The following is a 27684-nucleotide window of genomic DNA, read 5'->3' on the forward strand; positions in this document are numbered from 1 at the left end:
TGAATTGGGTGCGTCACGACTTGTGTCAGAGAAGCAGAGGTGGCTGGTTCCTCTCTTCCCACCGAAGCTCGGACTGAAACCCGGAACTGGTTTTGAGAAGGCCTCTTCCTTAACGAGTAGGGGTGGGGTTGGTTTTCTTCTTTCCGCAGCTATTCTGATGCGGCATGGCGTCTGTCGGCATGCCTGATCCGAGCTTCTTGTGGGGAGTCTTCCAAAGGTGAGTCGGGTGAAGTTTCCCTTTTTCTCTAGGGAGAAGGGCGACAAAGCTGAATCGGTGAAGGCGCCTTCGCTTCCCTCCTTTTGCGCCGGGAATTCTTGATTTGAGACTTCTTTGCCCTGTTCTTGGCCCGCGTCGTAATTTGAATATTTTCTTGTACTTGATTTCAGGGTTGATAAAGACCGTAGCGGTATCATCTCCGACACCGAGCTCCAACAAGCACTTTCAAACGGTAGGATGCCCTCTTTACTCCCTAGAACTGCTTCTCTGGTGACACGAACGCCGATTGCGTTCACACAACTCCGTTTTTTTAATGTTTCACTTAAACATACTGCGTTTGATTAACCCAGTTTGTTGAGTTCGTGTATCTTGCTAGGTTCAAACGTAGTTTATTACTCGGTGCTTTAGTGTTTCTGGAAAGCACACTATCTCTCCCTCTCCCCTGTGATGTGTATTGTTGTATAATAGGAGTGTTTTCTTATTACAATATGAATAATCAAAAACTGGAATGATAAATGTAATTAAATTCAATGATAACAATTGGAACTTGATAAATCAATTCCTAGAAAAATACCTTCTAAAATGACACTGGGATTCTAAAACTAAAATTCAGTGTAGCTTATTTATAAATTACTTACACCTTTTTGGTTTTCTACTTACAGTTATAAATTTTGATTAGAATGATCTCAAGCTAAATTATTTTTCTAGGAAAATATGGAGGCAAAATTCAATGTTTTATTACTTCTAGTGTGAATTGCCTAGAGATTTTTGAGATGAAAGAGCACAACTTGCTACTCTCAAAATAGCTAAAGAGGGTAAGTTCCTAAAGAGGAACCACCAAAAATCCCAAAGATTAAATAAAGACATCAAAAGAACATTCCATAGGAAGGCAATGGCAATTTCCTTGTTGCTGCTAAGAAAATTTTATGAGCATGTCCAAGTAGTCACCAGAAGTCATTCAGCTTCTGGGAGAGTTTGCTTTATAAATTAAAAGACATTTTTGCCTGTGGTAGCCTTCAAATGGAGATATGTATGAAAACTATGATAATTCATAGTTTCAAATGAATATTTGACAATTCAAATATTCAAGTCAGAATATTTAGTTGAAACACAACAGTTAAAATAGTTAATTACAAAAAGGGTGAAAGTCCTAATGATTGATTAATTTTAAAGAATAGTGAACCAATTAAGTATAAAGAAATATACAAACTTGTGAAAGCTTGTTTCAAAGCTGGTGCCACTAAATATGATAAAGTTTTATAGGAGGGTTCTTAAATTTTGTTTTAAGCGGAAGAATTTTACTACAATATGCTTTGATAATTTGATTAAAAAAGAGATTTTTTATTTAAAAAATACCTAAATGTTATTTTCCAGTTATATTTAACAAATAATGCAGAAACATTTTCTTTATTGTATTCTATTATTACAGGGAAAACAATTTTGAAGTAATGTAGTTTTTAGTTTGTGGTGAATCATGTAAAGAAAAGATTGTGTAACATCTGTAAAGAAAAGATTACAGAAAGTTTGTGATAATGATCTGAAACAAGTGGAAGAAACAGCTTTTCTTTGTGTTTGCTCAAATCAAGTTGTTTCACAATATAAGAATTTTAAGAATTAGTTTAGTATCTTGAAAGTTATAACAGTATTTATTATGACTGACATTAGAAAGTACGGTCATGGACTTAGGCAATGAGATTCTTTTGCTGGATCACATTTTAAGTTTATTAAATTTTTTTTTGTTTACTTCCCAGTATTTTAAGAAGATTTTTTTAATTATCCAGGTTTCTGTTTCCATACAATCAACAAACTTGATATATAATTGCAATACATTTGTCTACACTGTGGTATAGGAAAAGGATATACTTGTTTATACTATTATATCTGAAAATTGCAATTATTTTTAATTTTGTGGCAGAAATGAAACCTATTATTCAACATCCTTTTATATATGGGACAAAGCTTGTACTGCAATGTTCTGTCCAACCTATTACCAATTTTGGATATTCATATCTTCAATAAATGCTGATGAAATGACTTGTCATGCTCATACGTAATGTCGCATGTGATTAATGGAAATAGCATTATTCATCTCCATTTAGAATACTGTAGACTAATTAATATTCAGTGCGTAACATGACTATAAAAAAAACAGCAGTTTAATTTTTTTTGGGTCAATCTTATTTTAAGTGTTGTATTCAACATACTTACTAAGCATATGTGAACAATAAATAGGGCAATCTGGAACAAACCAGTGCAGAAAAATTAAAAGTGATTGATGGCTAGAAATTATAAAGGAAGATGGAAGTAATCGGAAATAATTAGTTTTGAGAAGACAGAATCATGCATGGACAAAATGGATAGCATTCTGCAATAATATAAAATACATTATTCCATGATCAACCCTTTCTCATTACAAAGGGCAGGTCATGGAATATGGGCTTAAGTAACAGGAAGGCAAAGTCAGCTGATTATTAAAAATAATAATAATAATTTTATTATTAAAAATAAAAATGGGGTCCATTTTGCTGGTCTCCATTGAATTGTTTACAACAGTTTGTTTATATTTTCTTTTTGTTTGCTAGAGTTTGTGATTGCATGTTGGTCATATGTTTATTGTTGGAATTATTTGTGTAGAACTGTTAGAACCAAAGAAAAGGTCACAGATTGTCTTGCCCATCGCCCTTTTCAGTGCTGAATGCTGTGTAGTCTTCTCTTGAATACCTACAATAAAGGGAGTTCACCACCATTTTTCTAAGTAAATGCTTCCATTGCCAAACTATGTTTAGTTAAACTATGGTTAGCTATGTTTATCATATGGATGATAAACACTAATACTTTTTAAAATGAAATACCTGATAAGGATTTTGCTAAAACATCTGTTGGGCATGAAATAGAGAGGATATTAATAAAACATATGAACTTGAAATTGCATTGTTTCCCCTTGCATAGTTATACACTATTGTTCCTTGTGAGTTGAGAATGAACCAATTCCACAGTTGAGTGTTCTATGAAAAAATTAGGAAAAGATGGATTCCATCTTTGATCAGCGTTCATTGGAAATTAAACTTATAATTATGTTGTTTTCTATTGATGCGTATACTGTATATCTTAGAGTTATAGATCAACATCTATAATTTAGAAGATATAGAGCAACAATTAAACTATATTACAAAAAAACTACAGGTATATGAGGAAGAATTGAATAATAAAAATATTAAGACGTTCAAAAGGAATTATTTTACTTATTAAATTGGATAAATGCTTGGAAAATAAGGTATATTTTAAAAAATCAGATTTAGGGAATTTCATACATCTGATTTAATCAATTGAAGTATGTAAAACCAAAAGAAAGAGAATTCCCCATTCAGTGGGAGTGGGAGGAGGGAGTGACTATTACACCATCATGTTATGCCATCATTTGCATGATTGTGAGGAAACTATTCCTGGAAAATTGAAGTGGGGACAGTTGGCTGTAAGGAAAATGAAGACTGTGCTTTCCATTAAGATATTTTTTCTTCATATAGTTTTGCTCTTGTTACTCCAGGATACATATTGTAGAGTGTAACTTGAATAGGTACTGATGAGATAGGTTACCAGTAAGTAGTTTGACTACTCAGTTCAATGCAAAATATCTTCAAAGTAATTGCACCTGACTTATCTGCTTCTACAGCCTAGGAGATACAAAAATCCTCATTGCTACTGCTTTTTAAATCATAGCTGGAACTACCTCTGGATCCCATTGCTACATATATATATTACACACACAACAAACAAACAAATACACCCACACATGGTTTAAAATCACAGCAAATGTGGAGATATAAGATTCAGATACACCCAATTGAGCCTAAAGAATAGGAAGGAAAGATCTATATGTTAAAAAAATATTTGGAATGTTGAATATACATGTTTTCTTAATTTATTTCTTGTTTAATAATGTTAAATAATATATACAAATTGAAGTTGTGCTAAAATGGAAAGAGGAATTGCTAAGCAGAAGCCAAATTACGAATCACAGACTCAGTTTTTCCTGATGTTCAGAAGTAAATAATGCTGAATTTGTTTAATTAGGAATCTAATTTATTAGAATTTCAGAATCTGAAAAATAATTTTTATTTCCAATAATAATAATAATAATAATAATAAACAGAAAAACAAACTTGAATATGGTCTGGATTGATTACAAAAAGGCATTTGACTCACTGCCACATAGTTGGATCATAAAATGCTTAGAAACAACTGGCATTAACAAAAATATTACCGTATATACTCGAGTATAGGCCGACCCGAATATAAGCCGAGGCACCTAATTTTACCACAAAAAACTGGAAAAGTTATTGACTCGAGTATAAGCCTAGGGTGGGAAATGCAGCAGCTACCGGTAAATTTCAAAAATAAAAATAGACACCAATAATGCCATTGCCCATTGAATAACATATACAGCCTGCCTGTGCCCATTAAATATACAGTAGCCATTGTAAAAATTTGCTCTGGATAACAAATTATTATCACACAATACCGGTGTATTCAATGAAATACTTCACTCACCTCATGATGCTGATGTCCCGCTGTGATGATGATGTCCCGTGCAGCCGCGGGAGCAATGTCCCGCCTCCTATGACACACGGCACAGTGATTCCTATCATTGGATCACTGTACCAGAGGAGGTGGGACATCGCTATGTGGCTGCTTGCCATAACAAGGAGGAGGTGGGACATAGTTGCAGAGCGGCAGGAAGGGGAGGAAGGGAAATCGTAAGACAGCCCTGCATTACATTAGAACGTGAGGAGGGGGGATGGTGCGGTGCACGCTGCGCGGCAAACTGACACAGAGGGAGGGGAAACTCACAGGGGCGCCGGGCCATTCACGAGCATCACCCAGCGGCATGGCCCCGCCCCTTTTTCTCCTCCATTTCGGGCAAATTTTTCACTGACTCGAGTATAAGCTGAGGCGGCTTTTTTCAGCCCAAAAAGTGGGCTGAAAAACTCGGCTTATACTTGAGTATATACGGTACATCCTTTACTGAAAAGGCGATGAAACAATGGAGAACTGAGTTAGCAGTAGGGAATGAGATCTATGGAATGGTTAATATCAAGCGAGGAATTTTCCAGGGTGATTCACTTTCACCTCTTCTCTTCATCATCGCAATGATCCCACTATCAGTAATCTTTAAAAAAATGAAATTAGGCTACCAAACAGCCAAAGAAGCTGAAAAAAATTCGCATTTACTATATATGGATGATTTGAAACTCTATGGAAAGTCAGAAATAGAAATCCAATCATTGACAAACACAGTCCGAGTATTCAGCACCGATATTTCAATGCAGTTTGGCATGGAAAAATGCGCCACTGTATCCATAAAAAGAGGCAAAATCACTGCATGTGAGGGAATTGAAATGCCAACTAATTAAATGCAACGAAAATGAAGCCTACAAATACTTAGGCATTCTGCAGTTGGATAACATCAAGCATGGAGAAGTAAAAGCTATTGTCAGGCGAGAGTATACCAACAGAGTCAGGAAAATTTTGAAATCTAAATTGAATGGTGGAAATACAATCAAGGGCATAAATACCTGGGCAATACCAGTTATAAGATACACAGCTAGTATAGTTAACTGGACACAAGCTGATTTAGACCTTTTGGACCGAAAAACCAGGAAACTAATGACAATGCACTACAGTTTACATCCACGCGGTGATACTGATAGACTATACCTGACCCGAAAATCAGGTGGCAGAGGATTATTACAAGTGAAGCAAACAGTTGAAGAAGAAAAACATGCACTGGCTGATTATTTAAAAGAAAGTCAAGAACATCTATTAATTGAAGTAAAGAACAAAAAACTACTAAAGGCCCAACAGACAAAACAAGAATACAGAAAAGATGTGATAAAATCATGAATGGAGAGTTGGCAGAACAAAGCACTGCATGGCCAATTTCTGGAAAAAATAAAAGATAAAGTGGACAGTGAACAAACTTGGTTATGGTTAACAACAGGTACATTAAAGAAAGAAACAGAGTCACTAATCCTGGCTGCGCAAGAACAAGCTATCCGCACAAATGCCATTAAGGCCAAAATCGAAAAATCCTCTGATGATGCCAAATGCAGACTTTGCAAAGAAGCTGATGAAACTGTTGATCACATACTCAGCTGCTGTAAAAAAATCGCGCAGACTGATTATAAATTGCGGCACAATTCAGTAGCACAAATGATCCATTGGAATTTGTACAAAAATTATAATATTAAAACAGCAACAAACTGGTGGGAACATCAGCCTGAAAAAGTCACTGAAAATCAGATGGTCAAGATCTTGTGGGATTTTCGCATACAAACAGACAAAATACTGGCGCATAATACACCAGACATCACATTGGTTGAGAAAAATAAGGTCACAATCATAGACATCGCAATACCAGGTGATAGCAGGGTCGCTGAGAAGGAACATGAAAAAATCGCAAAATACCAGGACTTAAAAATTGAAATTCAACGACTATGGCACAAACCAGCAGTGGTAATTCCAGTGGTAATTGGCACACTGGGTGCTATTCCAAAAGCACTGGAATTACATTTAAAACAGTTAAAAATTGACAAAATCACCATCAGTCAAATGCAAAAAGCCGCACTGTTTGGATCTGCACGCATATTACGAAAATATGTTACGACGTCCTAGGCCCCTGGGTGGGGCCCGACTAGTAACCAATGCCAAATCCGGCGAAACAACTGGCCGCTGTGATACAATTGTATAATAATAATAATAATATATCTTTTGATAAAAGAGAAAATATTTGTAAATTGACCAGAGTGGTGAAATTTTTAAAAAATATTTAGTTCCATGACATACCCAATTCCTGCAACCATTCTTCATATGTTGTAGTCTCTGGCTCCTGAATCTTTGTTGCTCTTCTCTGTACTCTTTCCAGCGTCTCAAGATCTTTTTTGTACTATGGTGATCAAAACCAGATGCAATATTCCAAGTAAAGCAATACTACTATTTCACGTGATCTTGATTCTATCCCTGTATGAATGAAGCCTAGGATTGTATTGGGTTTTTTGGCTGCTGCTGCAAATGGTTGACTCATTTTTAAGTGATTATCCACTTTGGATTCCAAGATCCCTCTCACAATTACTGGCATTGATCCAGGTTTGGCTGTATAGGGTTTTTTCTTGCTTAAGTGTAGGACCTTACTTTTACCGACGTTGAATTTCATTTTGTTAATTTATAGTGCCCAATGTTCAAGTCTGTCAAGTTACCCCTGTATCTTTTGGGTGTTGGCTATTCCTGCTAGTGTCGCCTGCAAATTTGATGGGTTTCCCTCCTATATCCTATCATTTATTGAAGAGTATTGGATCTAAAACAGAACCTTGGGGTACCCCATTACCTACTTCCCTCCATAGGGGTAGTTCTATTGAGGGCTACATGCTGACTACAGTTTGTCAGTTACTTACAAATCCCTTCGGGCAGTGATGTTCTCTATCCTACATTTTTCTAGCTTACTAAGAAGTAGGTTATGGTCAACTTTGTCAACTGTCTTACTGAAATCTAAGTATACTATATCTACAGCATTTCACTAATCCACTAATTTAGTCACTTTATTAAAGAATGAAATAAGATTGGTTTGGCATGATCTGCTTTTGACAAACCCAAGTTGGCTTCTGGTCTGATTTTTGGGCATATAATGAGTTAATTCTTTGTAGAACATCATGCACGTGTTCAGGTTGTGTTTACATGCACTAAAATGTTGTGAAATGTGTATATACTGGGTATGTACATCAGAGTGCATTGGTGAGCTACTTCGGAGTTCTATGTGTTGTATGAACTAACTTTAAAAAATAAGTTTCAGCTAGAAAGGCTAGGATTTACTGTAGATCTTTGTGAATTGCCAAGAATCTAACAAGGTTCTGTGTTACTTTTTGTTATTTCTGCAAATAGTGTATCTAAAGAACAGAATGAAGGATACTAGACTTAAGTTTTCAAGTCCTCCTAAAACAGGGATCTTTTAATACAAATTGTGGCATGGAAATTATGTATATTCTGTCCAGGTTTCTATAGAGAACACTTTGTTCTAACAGTTCTTCCTGAAAAATGAAGCCAAATTGTGGGTTTTTCTGTCACAAAGAGTAAACATTACATCTCAGGGAAAGCCTATGAAAAACACATCGTTTCTTTTCCTCTTTCTCATTTTGTGGATTTGGTTTGAAATTGTGAACTTCATGGGACATTATATTCGGAAGATTTTGATGGGGGTCTGGGAAAAAATGAGGAAAAAATATTATCTTAGGGTTCCGTGTTGGTTGGCACCATTAGAGGCCTTAACGCATCCGAGTTTATTTAATTGGACAAGAAACATAACATATAAAGATATCATGACAGAAGATGGCAACATGAAAACAAAAATGGAATTAGAGCAACAGGGAAGGAATTTGGAATGGTGGGAATATTTACAGGTTAGAAACAGGTTTAAAAGTGATAAGGCACGTTTCGGGATCTACCCAAACCCTCAGGGGCTAGATAAGATCTTGTTTGGTGGAGACAAGAAAATGTTATCGAAGATCTACCAATTTTTGACCTGCCAAGATACTAATGGACAAAAGCCTTCTAATAGTATGGGAGAGAAACCTAGGTTATGAAATTGAAATGGGCAAATGGTGGGATCTATGGAGTAAGACCATTAAACTTACAACATCTACTGCATTCAAAGAAAACATATACAAGATGGTTTATAGGTGGCACTTCCCCCCAACGAGGTTAGCCAAGATGTTTCCTGGGTTATCTCCATTGTGTTGGAAATGTGGAAGAAAGGAGGGCACATTCTATCATATTTGGTGGTCCTGTACTGAGGCCACGAAATATTGGAAAAGGATTAAAAAATGGTTAAAAGAGGTTACCGGGGCAAACATTGAATGGAGACCTGAGAACCTGTTACTAAGCATCAAACCAGATAACATAAGCAGTTCAATATGGCACTTGAGCCTGCATATAATTGTGGCCGCAAGAATAACCTATGCACAATTTTGGAAATCCACCACTATACCGTCGGAAGATGCTATAATTAAAAAGATCTACGAATGTGCAGAAATGGACAGAATGACGGGTTGGCTGAGGGACAAAGGAGAAACAGAACATTATCTTAGCTGGAACCTATGGTATATGTGGGCGACTAGGAGAACAGCAGGGACTTAAAATGGGGAAAGTTAACATAGGTACCGTAATACAGTGGTCCCCAACCCCCGGTCCGCGGACCGGTGCCGGGCCGTGGAGTACCTGGCACCGGGCCGCGCAGCGGCCGGGGGCCATGATTGCTGCAGCGGCCGGGGGCCATGATTGCTGCAGCGGCCGGGGGACATGATCGCTGCAGCGCAAAGGCTCCTGGGCCGTGCGCAAAAGCTCCTGGGCCGTGCGCAAAGGCTCCAGGGAAGAGAGCCCCGCGCAGGTACGCAATCAATGTGTCGTCGCGAACAACGCCCCCCCACCCCTGCGCGCGCTCAGCGGGCCACGGTAAAATTATCAAAGGCTGACTGGTCCGCGGCGATAAAAAGGTTGGGGACCACTGCCGTAATAGATCCCTGAATCTTGCAATGAGAAGATGTGGCTTAGAGACCTAATAATGAGGAAAGAAAGAAAAAACTGGGCTGTGAATGACTGTCACTGTGGGGGGGGGGAGGGGGGTTGTATGTTTAAAATGGCATTTGTATCTGTATGTTTTACTTTATATTGTTATGTATGATTTGTCTTGCTTATGTCGTATTTATGTCGTTGTATTTTTCTTCTTGTTTTTTAAAGGTAATAATGTTTAATAAAAATTATATTTAAAAAAAAGAAAGAAAGAAAAACACATCGTTTCTTTTCCTCTTTCTCATTTTGTGGATTTGGTTTGAAATTGTGAACTAAGAAATAATATTGATTTACAGATGCACAGTTTGAAGCCCGGACGCTGTATGCAGTTTCTCAAGTCCTCTACTACCAAAGTATAATTTAGAATGTAACACATAAAAGAGAAATTATTCAACATATCACAAGAATATAATTATATTAAATATATTTCATTTGAATTATTTTAATATTGAATTATTTATTTAAAAATAAATGAACCCATCTACATATTTTTTGAGTTTGGCAATCAACATTCCGCTCAAGTCTGATCTTTGACTTGGGAAAACTATATGCTTGTAATCTAAATTCAGGCAGCACAACATTTCTCAGGCTGCACAACCTTTTTCAAGCTGAAACTATTTTTGGCTTTGAATGGGGGGTGCAGAGTGCAAAAAACTGGCCCTATGGGCAAACCTGAAGTTTGGGAACGGACTTCTGGTTTGCTCGTAGGGTCATTTTTAGTCCTCCGGAGGCTTCAGGGGAAGCCTCCTGAAGATCCCTGAAGCCTCCAGAGGACTTAAACTGGGGGGCTTAAAGCGACCCTTTGAGCAAATCGGAAGTGACTTCCTGTTTGATTGTAGGGTTGTTTTTTGCCCTCCAGAGGCTTCAGGGAAGCCGCCTGAAGGTCCCTGAAGCCTCCGGAGAGCCTCTGGGGGGAGAGGGAGGCTGTTTTCGCCCTCCCCAGGCTCCTGGGGAGCCTGGGGAGGGCTCTTATGCATGCTTGCGCACTGGGGGGGTCATGAGTTGCATTATGGGTGCGGCATGTCCGCGTACGACCCCCCTTATGGCACATGAACCAAAAAAGGTTTGCCATTACTGTATTAGAATAAAAAAGAGTTGATACTGAAATCAACTCTTAGAGCCGAGGTGGCGCAGTGGTTAAATGCAGCACTGCAGGCTACTTCAGCTGACTGCAGTTCTGCAGTTCGGCTGTTCAAATCTCACCGGCTCAGGGTTGACTCAGCCTTCCATCCTTCCAAGGTGGGTGAAATGAGGACCCGGATTATTGTTGGGGGCAATATGCTGACTCTATAAACCGCTTAGAGAGGGCTGAAAGCCCTATGACGCGGTATATAAGTCTAACTGCTATTGCTACTGCTATTGCTATAAATCAATTTACTTTGCCATTTTTTTCAAAAGTTTAAACATGTTATTCAAAAAGGAATTGGTATTTACCTGTCTCTTTTTTATGAACAGTAAGAAATTGATACTGTTCCAACTTCTTCCTTATTCCAGCTATTAATTACTACTAAAACTCTTATTTTCATGACCTTTAAACGTGGAAAACAATACATCATAGGGCAATCATTTTTTAACCAAGGTACCTCAAATGGCTAACTTGTAGAATGTGTTTAAAATTCAAGATCCTTGACTGTTGAGGAAATGAAATTTTAAAAAGTTGTGACTGCTTCAGCCTACTAGCTACTGCTGGACCTCTACATACCATTTCTGACCTGAACCCACTCATTCTTTTCCCAGAAACTTCCATTGCCTTTCTCCCTCCAAAAGCTTCCCACAAACAAATTAAATGCAGAAGCTGGCAGAAATTTGTGGAAGGGAAGGAGGGATGCAGTTTTTGAAGCTTTCTGCCAGCTTCCCACACATAATTCAATTCAAAGTAACCCCTGACCAAATAGCTTCTCAAGTTGTATCTCTCTCCAAAGCATGAAGGAGAAAGAATACTCTGCTTTATCAAGAAAATGCTCTCAACTTTTCAGTAGTTGGGCCAAACACATTCTAAGTACAGGTAGTCCTTGACTTAGAACAGTTCATTTAGTGACCATTCAAAGTTACAACAGCACTGGAGGGGGGGAGACAAGAACATTTTTCACACTTATACAATCATTGCAATATTTTCATTGGTCATATGATAAAAATTCAGACACTTGGCAACTGACTCATATTTATGACAGTTGCAGTGCTCTGGGATCATGTAATAATGTTTGCAAACTTGGGACAAAGTCAATGGAGAAGTCAGATTCACTTAACAACTATATGGAATACAAGAACAGAGTTGGAAAGGACCTTGGAGGTCTTCTAGTCCAACCCCTGCTCAGGCAGGAAACTCAATATCATTTCAGACAAATGGTTGTCCAATCTCTTCTAAAAACTTCCAATGTTGGAGCATTCACAACTTCTGAAGGCAAGTTTTAACTGTCAGGAAATTTCTTTTTAGTTCTAGGTTGTTTCTCTCCTTGATTAGTTTCCATTAGTTTCTTACCCTGTGCTCAGGAGTTTTGGAGAATAGCTTCACTCCCTCTTCTTTGCAGCAGCCCCTGAGATATTGGAACACTGCTGTCATGCCACCCACTAGTCCTTTCCATTAAACTAGACATACCCAATTCCAGCAACCGGTCTTTATATGTTTTAGCCTTCAGTCCCTAATCATCTTTGTTGCTCTTCTCTGCATTCTTTCTAGAGCCTCAACATCTTTTTTATATCGTGGTGACCAAAATTGGATGCAGTATTCCAAGTGTGATCTTACCAAGGCATTATAAAGTGGTATTAATACTCCACGTGATCTTGATTCCCTCTATTTATGAGCCTAGAACTGTGTTGAATATTTTGGCAGCTGCAGGACACTGCTGGCTAATATTTAAGTGATTGTCTACTAGGATTCCAAGGTCCCTCTCACAGTTACTTCTATTGAGCCTAGTACCACCTTTAATGTACCTATACCTTGCCTAAATGTAGAACCTTACTTTTTTCACTATTGAATTTCATTTTGTTAGCACCCAATGTTCAATTCTCTCAAGATCCTTCTGTAACTAAAGCCTATCTTCTGGAGTGTTTGACTATTCATGCCGGCTTGGTGTCATCTGCAAATTTGATGAGTTCCCCTCTTTGATTTATCCGCTCTTACAAATCATGGATGAAGATGTTGAATAGTACTTGACCTAAAACAGAACCTTAGGGTAAACCACTGCATACTTCCCTCCACGTAGATGCAGTTTAATTGAGGACTACACATTGAGTGTGGTTAGTCAGCCAAATCCATCTGGTGGTGATGCTACCTAACCCACATTTTTCTACCATATCAAATAGTAGGTTGTTGTCTACTTTATCAAATGTCTTACTGAAATCTGAGTAAATTACATCCACAGCATTCCTCTAGTCCACTAATTTTGTTACTTTGTCAAACAATGCAATAAAATTTGTCTGGTATGCTCTGTTTTTGACAATCCATGTTGGCTTTTGGTTATGATTTTTTTGCCTCTAGGTGTTTGCTGATTTGTTGCTTTATCTTTTCCAGAATCCTCCCAGGTATTGAGGTCAGGCTGATAGGTCTGTAGTTTCCTGGATCTTTTCCCTTTTTTGAAGATGGGAACTACATCAACTCTTTTCAAGTCCTCTGGTAGTTCTCCAGGATCTTTGAAAGATATAGTTTAGTGGTTCTCACATCTGCCAGTTCCTTCCAAACCTTATGGTGTAATCCATCTGGTCCTGGTGACTTGAACTTGTCTATGGTGGACAGGTGTCACTATTTTCTTGCCTATTTTAACTTATATTCCTAATATGTTTTTAATGGTATTGTTTTTCATAGGTTGGACTGATTTTTTTTCCCTTTTGTAAAGAGAGATGCAAAAAAGAGTTAAGTAGTTCTGCTTTCTGCCTGTTGCTTGTCACCTTCTTGCCACTTTCACCCACTAATGGACCAATCGTTTCCTTGACTTTTTCCCTTTTTTGTACATTTTGAAACAAGCCCCCCCCCCCCCCCACTTTGACTTTTGCCACAAGCCTTAGTTTGTTTTGATCCTCCGCTTTCTTCACTTCATCTTTGCGGGATCTGGCTATTTGCTGATATTCTGCCCCTCTTTCCATTTTTTTATACTTATCATTTTTGTCTTTCAATTTATCAGATAGTTCTTTATGCAACCATGCTGGTTTCTTTTCAAAGCTGTTATTTTTCTTCTTCATTGGTATTGTGGTAGTCTGGACTTTTTATAATCTCACTTTTCAAAATTTCCCAAACTCTAAGTTTATTGAAATTAACTCTCTTAAAGTCCAAGTCTCTAGTTTGATTTTGTTCTATTGCTTGTGGTTGCATAATGTTGAATTCCAATGTTGCATGATCATTTCCCCACCCCCAGCTTCCTGTAGCTTCAGCACCTTCTATTATTTCATTTTTGTTAGTGAGAAATAGGTATAATATGGCTGATCGCCTAAAAGTTCATCTATTGCCTATATTTGTTTGGGTGGCCTACAGCATACACCTATGGCAATGTCATTCCCCCCCCCCCTCTTTTTTTTTTTTTACATTGACCCAAATGCATTCCAGGCAGTTTTCATCATTGTTGTGCTCTGTTTCTATAGAGATGTAGTTATTTTTTATATATAGTGCAACTCAACCCCCTTTTTTATTTGGTCTGTTTCTTTTAAATAATTTAACTCCCTCTAGCTGTATATTCCGTTTGTGAGTTTCATCCCACTAAACGGCCTCATTTCCTTAAATTTCTAATTCATCGTTTATTCCTCATACTCTATGCATTAGTGTATATACATTCGAATCCTCTTTAACTGACCCTATGTTTACTTTCTACATAACCTGTGTTATGCCTGAGTTCCTTTACTTCCTTATCACCTATTTGATTAGTGCACATAGTATGGCACTTACTACTAAAAGCTTTATTTTGCTTGACAGCAAGGTTGATATTGTTACCTGCATAAGCATTTATGTTACATGCACTGATAACCCTATTAGTTTTAGATTGCTGAGGACAGAAATATTTTGTATCAATTAACTCTTTGTCCCAATTGTTTAGTTTAAATGTTTTTCCAGAAAATCTATGAATGTAATGTCAAGTAACTCAGTCCCTTTCTTTGATGGATGCAAACCATCTTTTTTTATAATTTTTCATTGGACTAGCTACAGAATATAACCAAAGCTTTTCCCTTTATACCACTTCTTTAGCCACACATTGAATTCCGTTATATGCTGGCCCTTTCTTTTTGTTCTTTATATATAGGTAAAACCTTTGAAAAGGTAAGTCTACAGCCTATCCTCCTAGGTTCCTGCTCCAAGCTCTAGAAATCATCCTGCACAGACAGTATATATTTTTGGGACAGATGATTCCTGCCAAGATGTGCAATAGCATCTTGTACATCATCACAGGCCTTACTGGCTGTCTTGATTATCTTAAACATTCTTGATTATCTTAAAAATACACCTTTTGTTCTGCTGGCAGTAGCACCTGGCAGATATCTGACCTCTGTGTTATGTTATGTTATATGTTACTAACTTAACAATTGCACGGATTCACTTAATAAGTGAAGTTGCAAGAAAGGTTGTAAAATGTAAATGTAAAATTCACTTAAAACTGATCGCTTAGCAACAGGAATTTTGAGCTCAATTGTTATCGTTGGTTGAGGAATCCCTGTAGCCTTGTTCCTTCTCCATAGAAGAAATTAACACTGCTATCCATAGTCAGAAATGCGGTAAAACACTGGATTTCAATGGCATTCATCCAGAATTCCTGAAAAAAATCTAGAGGTACACATGGAATTGGATTGGCAAATTCTTTTCAGATGTAGTTTCCAGTGGCTGCCTCCTACCAGAATTTAAAAAACAAACAAACCCTAAAGTAATATCATTTCTAAAACTTGGAAAATCACAAGACAGTAGAAAGCTACTGCCCCCAATCACCCTTTTAGTTCCTCCTACAAACTCCTGTAGAGATTAATTATAAACAGAATAGGTACCATAATAGACGAACATATGTCCGTAGAGCAAACCATCTTACAATGTTACTGAAACTCTGTAGTTCACATGTTACATTTAACAGGCCGTATTGAAGCTGGATTCCAACAATTAATAAAAATCACTGCTATATATTCATAGACATAGTATGGGGCATACAACACAGTCTGGAATGGATAGATGGAATGGATTATTATACAAACTGCCATATTGCTCCCTGTAAAACCCTTTTTTCAATTAATAACATGCTGAGTGATAGATCTTTTCAGATAATAATGGGGAATAGCATAAGGTAAGAAGATTAAACAATGGTCTCCCACAAGACTGTTCAATGATACCCACATTATTTAACTTATGTGGGACCTTTATCTGGCATCAGGCTCATGAAGAAAAAGCTGAATAAGTAAAGACAGATTGATGACAAAAATGTCACTCATAGAAGAAAACAACAGCCAATAGCATTGCCTGGGGCCTAGTGCTGCAATCTAGTTCAGCCCACTGCAGCTGAGCAATCGATTTCATATCCTTCCCTTTGAAGAAAGCATGCAGACACTGGAGAAGGAACATGTTCAAGTGTTCCTGTGACAGGAAGGAAAGTAGCCCAGATCTTCCCAAGAAAAAAAAAGTGTTGGTGATAGGAGACCCATTTCTCAGGGGAATGAAATCAGCAGCCTGTAGACTGGACAATCAATCTTGGGAGGCATTTTTTTCTCCCTGGGCAAAAAACAAAGATGAGACTGAAAGCCTTATAAAAATAACCAAGCCCAAGTATAACTATCCCTTTCTTCTCTTTCATGTTGGGGACAAATGATACAACAATGAACCTGAAAACAATATCAAAAGATTGTAAGCAGTTTGGCACAAAAGTTAAAGAGTTTTCATCTGTACTTCCAACAAAAGGTCGACAAAGGCAAGGGAACAAAGGATTATAGAAATAAATTACTGGATTAAGGGATAGTGCCATCCAGATAATTTAAAGCCCTTCTGATAAGATGAGCCAATCATTTTCCAAATACATTCTTTCCTGTTCTTGTGAAGTGCAACCCATCTTGTGAGATGCAACCCATCCCTTGCCAGGAGCCCTTCATGTAGGTAATGCATGGTCCAGAAAACTGAAGTTCTCTTAACAACACCCGTTTTTAAACCAGTAGTTTGTTTCTCAAATCCTTTGCTCCTTCATTGGATGTTGACTTTTTGTGGGAAGTATAGATGAAAACCCCAACTGTGCACCTAATTCTTTAACTTCCTTCTTTAGCTGTTTGTAATATATAATTACTTCATAAACTAATAATTTATAATATAATCTATTTTTTAAAAAATATTTTGAAAGCTGTGATCTTTTGGGGGATATGCCTTCTTTTAAATTTAACTCTGTTGCATTCAACTTCAAACAGCCCTCTTCTGAATGCTTTCTTGTAACCCAGACCATTTTGTTAGAATCAGCTTTATTTAAACATAGAATCTAGGAAATGTTAATTCATCTTTAATTTTATTTCACATTTTTGCTTTATACAATGAACAAAAAGAAAAAAAGTTTTGGATGTTGATGAGCCTCAAATGTAATTCTGATGGTTGATCTGATTGTATTGTGCTGCCATGGGGGTGAGGGTTGTATTTTGTTAGATTTTTAATGTTGTGAATACCTGGGGTCACCAGTGTGTGATTTGGGCAGTCATATACATTTGTTACATAAATAAATGTATCTTGAAATCATATTAAGTGACAATAATAAACCTTTCCTTTTTAAAAATATATTTTGGCCAACTATGCTGATAATCTGATTTCTTTAGATGTGCTTTATCAATATTTGTTCAATTTTATTCATCCCTGTACAAGTAATTATGTATAATATAGTTGTTGCTGATCCTTAGTGACCACATATGTAGATTTTTTTTTCAGTGAGTATAATTACAAGCGATAACAATATTTTATTTTATTCATGGCACTTCCTTTTACCAAATAATTCTAGATGCCATAATTCTCTTGTTGGTCAACTTAAATAATCCATAGCACTTAAACTTCATAGTTTAATGGGAATTTAAACTCGCCCAAGCATGCCCTACATTGTCAATTCTATACAGCTCACTTAGTTGCTTACAGTGGCAACTAACATGAATAGTAAATCAAGCATTGGATGCTATCAGATGTTTAACTGAATTTTGTTGACAATTTTAATCTGAAACTCAATAAAAACAACCAGAAAGAACCAACTAAAAAAATTGTACTGGCTATGAAAAATGATCAGAACAGGCTCCTGCAAGCATATGGTGAGAAGACATAGAAAAAGATTTATTTGTTTATAGGTTATGGAATAAATATATATCATTATTACATGAGGAAAATTTATTCCATATTTAAATATTTAATTTCATATTTACTTTATTGGTGACAGAACTGTAATAAAATACTGAACAATGGGTAAGGTTCTTAATAAATGAAGATAATGTATGTAAAAGTAAATGATTGCCTAACTTACGAACTTAATTGAGAGTTAGGATTTATTAGTACTACTATTTTAATAAGCTTTAATTGTTCAATTGCTAATCATTTATCACTTTGAGATGTTCTTGTTTCTACGTGTACCATATAATGTTTTCTCTTTCTTTTAGGAACATGGACTCCATTTAATCCAGCAACTGTAAGATCTATTTTATGTAAGTAATATTTGAACTGCATTTGTTAAATACTTAAGGTTGCACTTGTCTGAAGTGGGAACCAAAATACTAGCCTTTTTTGCTTTATTAATTTAAATAAATACAGGTAGTCTTAAACTTACAACTGAATGTTTAAAGGTTGATTAAAATTATGACAGACTTGAAAAAAGCTATTTACCCCTGTAGTCAAAGTTACAATTATCATTTTGGGCGTTTGACAACCAACTTGTATGCCAGTTTCTAGCAAAAACAAAAAACAAAAAAACCACGCCCCCACATCCATTCAAGTGAATGGATTTGCTTAATGACAATGTGGTTCAGTAATGATCATGTTATTTACATTATGACCATATGTGATTTGTTTTTAAAATCATCATAAAAATGTATAACATTGAATTTTGTCATGTAATGCTTCAACTTAACAATTGCAATGGCTTGCAATAAAAATGTCAGGTTCCATTGTGGCTGTAAATTGAGGACTATCTGTAAGTTTATTGTTGTAACCACAGGTCATAGCAACTTTATTAATTAGTATTGGAATCCTTCAGGTAGTCACTTGTGCAACCACGTTTTTCTGCCTCTCAGAAGACATTTTTGAAATTTTGGTTTATTCATCTTTTTCCAATTCATGATTCTAAATGTTTGAAATATTATTAATTGATACAAAGGAGCCTCTGTAGGATCCAGTCCTTTCATCAGAATGAAAGCAGCATTATACATTCACAATAGAAGCTCTGCCCCTTTTATGTGTGTGTACAGCAACTGCTTTTTTCTTTACTTTTGTTATTGTTTCATTCATATATATATATATATATATATATATATATATATATATATATATATATATATATATATATATATATATATGTAGGTCTCACAGAACACAAATATCAGAAAACATATATACATACATACATACATACATACATACATACATACATATATACATATATACATATATACATATATACATATATACATATATATATATATATATATATATATATATATATATATATATAGTTTCTTCTGCTTTTTTAAATAAAGACAAAAAAAGCGATGGAGCTTGTTTCACATACTGTTGCTTTCATCATTTGTCCCCTTGAATATCTTTTAAAGGGAGCATATAAAGAAACCTTGATTTCCCACTCCATTTAAATTAGTGAAACTTTTTCATCCTTCCATATTAAGATTTTGCATAATTATCAGGTAGGCTGAAGTAAGATATTGCCGCTTATATCACTACCCAATTAATATTGCCAATGACATCTGTAGGGTATATCTGCCAAAATCAACATGATGGTTTATGGACGGTGACAATGCAAGTGTTACTTTTTTTCAACCTGTGTTGCTAATGTCACATGTAAAATGGGACAGGACTTGTATCCTTGCAAAGTTTGACACACATATCCTGCAGATTCTGCTAAATTACAGTATTTCATAAAAGATATAACTAATGCTTATAATTTCAGGAAAAGATGTAACATGCAAAAAAATTCATGGTTTACTGTGTATTTCTCTTATATTCATCTGTTCTTAAACTATGGTAACTAATGGAGGTCCTTACAATGAAAGACCTCCATTAGTTTGAATTGCTCTTTAAAATGGTTGAAACCAAACTTTTTTTCTCGAGTTCTAGGGATTCTATATTTTCACCTGCATAGGAGCTGCTTTTGGAGTTTTGTTTTGACATAAAAATGGGAAATAATTTCAGCACAATTGGCTTTTTCTTTGAAATACTTTATTTATTTACTTTTACTTTCTCCTAATTTAAATTTAATTTAAACTTAATAAAGAAATGGTAAATTACAAATACATTAATATTTAGATTAATCTAATATTTAGAATAATTAAGATTGATTATTTTTTCAGCTATGTTTGACAGAGAAAACAAAGGTGGTGTAAACTTCAATGAATTCACAGGAGTCTGGAAATACATCTCTGACTGGCAGAATGTTTTTCGCAGATATGATAGAGACAACTCTGGAATGATTGACAAACATGAATTAAAGCAAGCCCTAACAGGTTTTGGTAATTCATTGTAATTATTACAGTATGTAATTTTGGCAAATAGCTTCATGTAGCCTTCCCAGATGTATTGACTTCAACTTTCAGAATTTTCAGTCATTGTCAATCAGACTGAAGAGTTCTAGGAGTTGAATGCCACACATCTGGAGGATACCCAGCTTGGAATAGGTTGCCATTAGGTATTTAAATTAATTAATGCTTATAATCAATATATTTAATAGTACATTAATCAGAAGTTATTTAGAACTTATTTCACAAAAAATGTGATTGTGGAATCATAGTTGCAATATAGGGTCCATATGATGCTGCCCTTGAAGAGTATCCAGAAACTTCAATTGGGGCAAAATGCAACAGCATGAGCAATTTTAAGTGTTTCTAGTATAATACACATTACACTTCTGCTCTGCCAGTTGCATTTGTCACTGTGTCCTGGTGCAATTTAAGGTGCCAATTTTGTCTATTATAGCCCTGACATGGGACTGAGTTTTTTTGGGGACCATCTGTCCCTAATTACAAACCAAAATGAAGGGATTAAGATTATTAAAAGTATGGGGAAGCGATATAGTTTATTCAATCAAGTTTATAAAATAGTTTGGCAGTTATTTTTGGTGGCCCTTTTCGCTAATTAGAAATTAATGAAGAGGATTTAATATTTAGTCAGTACTGTAGTCAGTACTTTAAGTGAGAATTATTGGAAAAAGAGTGCACCTCTCTGAGCACTGGAAAGAAAATCACATAATATGTCCCCAAGAGGAATCAATAGGCAAAATGCCAAGTAGAACTTGATAACTTGAATGTCATTAAAGTGCCAAAAAACTGAGAAGATGATACTTTTTTTAGTTTTTTCTATACATAATTTATAAGAGATTACATATTAAATTAACTAACTACAAGTCAGTTTACTGAAGATTTGAAGGGGATGTTTTAAAATGAACCATCTTTTGAACATTGTTATTTAAAGCCTGCTGTACCATTCATTTCGGATTTTGAATTGGATCCAAAATCCATTTTAAAGTATTACTATAAATGTGAATGATACTTGATAGAAAATGTTAAGAATATGGATGCTTGTCCACTAATTTTACAAAATATTTGAAGATTTTGCATACACACAGAGAGATACATAGCGAGAAGGGAGAGAAAAAAAGAGAAATCTGAAACAGCTTGTAAAGGTGTCCTTATAATTTGAAAATAAAAATAATATTTTATTTGTCACTGCACAACATATGTACAATGAGATTGATTATTGCATGACATATAATAAAAAGTAGGAAAGAGGAAAAAGCATATCCATTTTTAAAAGTATATTTTATGCCCAAATATTTAGATTTAAAAGAGCATTGTTTTTATTCCAGTAGAATAGTATGATTGGGTACATGGAATCTTTTTTTGAAGTATAGCCTCTCACACTTCAGAACCAAGTTTTCTGGTGAGGTGTTTGGGCTTGATGTTTGCTTCTCATATGAATGAAACTGTCTTAACTGTAAACATTTTCCAGTCACTCATTGTGGAGAGCTTACATTTCTCTGAGGAATAAAAGGAATAGATTTGAGTATAATTTTCAGTAAAGTATAGAAACATAAGAATTTCAAAAGTGCTTTTTCAAGAGGCAACTGGACTTTCTGGTTTTTCTTTGAAGACGTTTTGCTTCTCATCCAAGAAGCTACTTCAGCCTGGGATGGAGAAGAACCAGGAAGTCCAGTTGCCTCTTGAAAAAGCACCTTTGGGACAACCATGACCTGGATGACTGAGAATCTCCATAGAGATTTAGCAATATATTACATAAGCTTACAGAAATCTGTAAACTCCCCACAACATTTCCCCTTAGGTGCCTACGTTATTCTATTTAAATGCATTTCATGATACAGTAGAATGGCTTGCTGAGTACATACTATTTGATACTCAGGGTTATTATTTCTTCCTATGTCAATTATTTTAATTCCTGCACATTCTTATGAGTAATTATTTAAAAAACTGATTGTATATTCAAATAACACACCACTATTTAAAAACACACAGAGTACCAAGATTTAAATTTACTTACCATAATTTATCAATTCAGGAAACAATATTGTTTATGTTTTCAGCCATAACTTTTGTTACAATGGTAATAGCACTTAGACTTACATAATGCTTCACAGTGCTTTACAGCACTCTCTAAGCAGCTTACAGAGTATATTGCCCCCAACAATCATTTTACTGACCTCGGAAGGATGGAAGGATGAGTCAATCATGAGCCGCTCAGAATTGAATTCCTGCAGTGAAGAGTGACTTAGTCTGCAGTACTGCATTCTAACCACTGGGCCAGCATGGCTCTTTTCTGTGACAAATCACAGTATGCTATAGGATAAACTTGATTTTTTCATAAAATAAAAAGGTGTCAGGTAGCTCTAAATGATCTGATTAAACCACTTTGGTTCCATTGTTCTCTCATACGTGAAACTTCCTAGTTTTTTTTTTTAATTTGCTTATGTGAATCTCATTTATGTAGATGGCTGCAATTATAGAATGTAATTATTTTAAATTTTGCTCATTAACATTTCCAATTCTGTTAAGGATACCGGCTGACTGACCAGTTCTACGATCTCTTGATTCAAAAATTTGATAGGCAAAGAAGAGGGCAAGTGGCTTTTGATGACTTCATTCAGTGCTGTGTTGTGCTTCAGGTAATCATAGGCTGGGGGATATAGATAGACCAGATGAAGACAGATAATCAAATTGTTTCAAGTATGCAAATGAAAACAAGTATATAAAAGTTTGAATTCAAACACAGCTTTTTGTTATGGACCACTGACTTTGTGGTTTTATCCAGTCAGCCCTTTATCTGGATCCTAACTGCTACTTTCATTGTCAAAAACTATAGAAAAAAATATTTCCCTCTCCAATTTAGATTTCAGTATGTGCATCATATCTGTTTTATGGTTGTTGTATGCATTTTATATAATGAAACACAGATATTTTATTTGCAGACAATTTGACATTAACCTTTTTCTTCCAGAAATGGACAGATGTCTTCAGACGCTATGATACTGATCAGGATGGCTGGATACAAGTGTCTTATGAACAGTATCTTTCTATGGTTTTCACTGTTGTATGACAGTAATTATTGTGGGTGATTGAGGAAAAGAACTTTCATACAGGTAGTTTCGACTTACAACCACAATTGAGCCAAAATTTCTGTTGCAAGGCAAGGCAGTTATTAAGTGTCTTGTTCTCCATTTTTTACTTCTTTGCAATCACTGTGGTTATGAAGTGAATCTTGCAGCCATTAAGTGAATCTGTCCCCTCATTGACTTTTCTTATTGGAAGCCAGCTGGGAAGGTTACAAATGGTCCTCACATAACCCCAGAAAAATGCAACTGTCTTAAATACATGCAAGTTGCAAAGTGCCAAGTGACCATGGAGATGTTGCAAAAATTGTAAGTTTGAAAAATGGACGTGTCACTTTTTTCTGTGCAGCTGTAAATAAGAATAGTCACTAAACAAATGGTTGTAGGTCAAAGACCACCTGTACAAGAAAAATAGATTACTTTCCTCCATACAATACAATATATGTTTAGAAACACATTGCTTAAATATTCTGTTTCTCATTGCAAAAGGTGCTATAGCTACCAGATTCTGCATTATATCATGTATATTTTATTGTTGGAAGTTATCTTTAAATGCCAAAAAGTAGAATTCTTATTCAGATTTGCATATTATTGCATGTATCTTTTTAACATATAAAATAGAAAATAAATGAAACATTTATCCTATGTCTTCACAAAAGTAATGACCTTAAATATGTTAGATGTCAAGATAACTAATTTGTATTTTTCTCCCCTTTAGATTAGGTTTCATCTGCTTGTATGATTTATCATTTTTTTAAAAAAGAAATTAGTGTTATTCTTTTTCCTGGGATTTTTTAATTCTGGGTAAGCAAAGAGATTTATTACTAAAGCTGAATATTTCTTCTTTTTCTTTATCTTTTGGTATAATAAAAAGATTTTCTGCCTTTGCTCTCTGGCTTAGATATATAGCTGGATATAAATACATGCCTGCCGTCATTATGTGTATGAAATGTTTTATAACTAAGCATGTTGCAATTTTGAATGAAGTTTTATCTTCAGTAGTCACTATGCTTAGGATGTGGTACTAGCCTAAATAAAACCATTCTATATGCATTAAGATCTACTCTACTCTGGAATGGTACATGGCCACATAAAGACTGCATGTCTAATTTACCATGTCTAATTTACTAACTGCATGGAGTTTCTGCATCATTCTATCTTTAGCATGACAATCAACTATTTACTTCCTCTATCTTAGATTACAAAACAGAAAATTTACTGAAACAAATTTTATTCTTTTAAATTTCCTGGAAGAGTATTAGTCTTGATTTACATGGCGAATTAAAACCTAAATAGAACAGATAGCCTCATTTAAGATATACTGAGATATATATATATATGTTTAAGAATTCTAATTGGGACTGGAAACTGTTAATCAGCTTGATCAAAAAACCATTTGACTACACCAATAGTGACAAGAGTCACTATCATTAATTTAATAAATTTAATTTAATAAATGAAATTAAGTGAAGACTACATAGGTCATAAAATGAGGACCTTAGAACTGCACTTGATGTCAGTTCCCCACTGACATTGCTTGTTGGAACCTGACAGGAAAGGTCACAAATCACAATCATATGATTGCAGAGATACTATGATGGCTGTAAATAGGATCAATCATAATTACCACTTGTTCAGTGCTGTTGTACATTTGAATGGTTGCCGAATGAGTGATTGTTAAATGAAGACCACCTGTACAGAAAAAAATAGTTCACCAATCTGCTTCCATTATGTCTTAACTTAGAATTTGAGTTGATCCATCTTACATTAAGAGGTTTCAGGCAATACTAACAATGTTAATTCCTAAACAGTCTCTTCTTTCTGCACTGTATTTGTAAATTAGGAAATCAATTCTGTTCCCAAATTTTTCTCTTCGAATTGCTTCTTTAAGAAGAATTCTTCCATATGAATTCTATTTTATTTTCTCTTTGAGCATGAGAATAGTCTAATTCTGAAAACTGAAGGACATTTAAGAGCAGAAGATTAATTCAGTTTAGTGATTTTCTAGTAAAATCACCTGTTTGAGTCTATTTTTGAAAACCTTCAGTGATGGAACACTTACAACTTCTGGAGGCAAGGTATTCTATTAATTGTTCTCATTGTCAGAAAATTTGCAATTCTAAATTCTAGATTAGATCTTTCTTTAATAATCTTCCATCTGACATTTCTTCTCTTACATTCAGATGCGTTGGAGATTATGTCAATGTCCATTATGTTTCTTCCTTTCTGTGACATCTTCTCAAATATTAGAAGTCTGATATCATGTAATCCCTGGTCCTTCTTTTTGTTAGGCTAGACATACCTGGTTCCCATAACTGTTCATTATACAATTTATCCTTCAGGCCCTTTATCATCTTTGTTACTGTTTGTGCTGTCTCTAGTCTCAATATCTTTTTATATCATGGTGACTAGAACTGGAAGCTGTATTCTAAATGTGCCTTACAAGTGCAGTATAAAACTACTACCACTTCACGTGATCTTGAGACAATCCCACTGTTCATGCAGTCTTGGATTGTATTGTTGTTGTTGTTTTTTGGCAACTGTAGCACTCTGATGGTTCATATTTATGGTTATTCTGTTCTCTAGGGCACCCTAGATCCTTGTCACAGTTATTGCTATTGAACCAGGCACCCCCTATTCTATACCTGTGCATATATTCTTTGTTGTCTAAGATCTTATTTTCCTCCCCACAATTGCATTTTGTTAAATAAGACCCAGCATTCAAGTCTGTCAAGATCCTTCTGTCCCTGGGGTCTGTCCTCCAATCCATTTATCTAAATAATTTATGAAGATGTTGAAGAGTATTCAGCCTGACAGAATTTGTGCATTGACTGATGAATGCATTCTAATGTATCTAGGATAGTATATATAATATAAAGCCCAGAATGACTTGGTGTTCCAAATCTTATTCTATGTAAGATTCTTGTTTCAACTCAAGATCACAGAGTTTGAAAGGAAAGCATCATTTGTTTTTCACAAGAAAGAGTTAAGCATTCTTTCTGTTTCAGGATACAAATCTTCTCTTTGGCAAAACATTATGCATGAAGTACTTGGTGGATAAAATAGTCAATAATTTCATGAGGAAGAAAAAACGTTTACCTTTAAAAAAAATTAAAATGTAGACAAATGCAACAACTATATGGGTAGTCCTCAACTTATGACTACAATTGAGCCCAAAATTTATATTTTTTTAAATGAGACATTTGTTGAGTTTTGCCCCATTTTATTACCTTTCTTGCCACAGTTGTTAGGTGAATCACTGCAAATGATAAGTTAGTGACCCAGTTGTTAAGTGAATCATATTACTTTGAGACACAGCAATAGTCATAAGTCTGACTGTGCCAAACATCTGAATTTTGATCACATGATCATTGGGAAGTAACAAAGATCGTAACTGTGAAAAATTGTCAACTCCAGCTCTACAACTTGAAGACTGGAATAGGCCAGTTCTCACACCTCTAGCTTCTATCAAGCCTGTCACTCCTCCTTCCCCTTGGCTCATCTCTACCCTCTACAACATGCTAATTGCCTACTTCCTTCTCCCCCCCCCTCCGTCCCCCCCCCCAATGTCCTTATAATTTATGACAGGTTGCCAACAAAGTGCTAAACTGAAGATAGCAGATTTGATAGTGCCATTGTAACTTTGAGCAGTCACTAAATGAACTGCTGTAAGTCAAGGAATACCTGTATAAGGATTTTTAAAAATAGTGATTACAGGTTTCTCACCAGCAAACAACTGAAGAGAGTACCTTGAATGAACAACACTACAAATTGTTATATCAAAAAGAATGGATAAAAGGGACATTGTAAATAAAAAGCAGCCCTTATTCTAGAACAATTTTGACAGATAAACTATTGGGATGATAGCCATGTTATTCTTCACATTACCAAAATCTGAACCCTGTAGATGTACAGCATGTATGGTAATAAAAGAGATAATTTAAACATTTCTAAGAATTATATTATTATGAATTTCAAATGTTATTTATCTAGAATTTCTGGGTAATACAGATCAAAAGTGGCAAGAAATCATCACTACTCTGAGGTAGATTGAACTGAGAGATTAACACAAAGTCATCCACTGAGTTTTCATGACTGAGGGTG

General features: G+C 35.5%; 1 protein-coding gene across 2 annotated transcripts; it reads left to right on the forward strand.

Moving 5' to 3' along the window:
- On the forward strand, positions 1-26682 carry PDCD6 (programmed cell death 6). 2 transcript variants are annotated; one of them, XM_032236838.1, is made up of 6 exons: positions 1-217; positions 388-449; positions 18398-18442; positions 20315-20473; positions 23027-23136; positions 23469-26682. In XM_032236838.1, exons 1-6 carry the CDS (start codon positions 165-167, stop codon positions 23565-23567), a joined length of 528 nt encoding a protein of 175 aa, XP_032092729.1. In that variant the 5' UTR covers positions 1-164; the 3' UTR covers positions 23568-26682. The 2 variants fall into 2 exon arrangements, with proteins under 2 accessions (XP_032092729.1, XP_032092730.1); XM_032236839.1 differs by having other exon boundaries at positions 12-217; positions 20315-20467.
- The last annotated feature ends 1002 nt before the right edge of the window (positions 26683-27684 follow it).

Source organism: Thamnophis elegans, chromosome Z (genome assembly GCF_009769535.1).
Source record: "Thamnophis elegans isolate rThaEle1 chromosome Z, rThaEle1.pri, whole genome shotgun sequence".
Lineage (NCBI taxonomy): Eukaryota > Metazoa > Chordata > Lepidosauria > Squamata > Colubridae > Thamnophis > Thamnophis elegans.

Bases quoted from the DNA above. Each gene is read 5' to 3' on its own strand.
- PDCD6 (XM_032236838.1), top strand. From the start codon at position 165: ATGGCGTCTGTCGGCATGCCTGATCCGAGCTTCTTGTGGGGAGTCTTC. The intron at 18,443-20,314 runs GTAAGTAATATT...TTATTTTTTCAG, and splicing joins AACTGTAAGATCTATTTTAT to CTATGTTTGACAGAGAAAAC. The intron at 23,137-23,468 runs GTAATCATAGGC...TTTTTCTTCCAG, and splicing joins AGTGCTGTGTTGTGCTTCAG to AAATGGACAGATGTCTTCAG.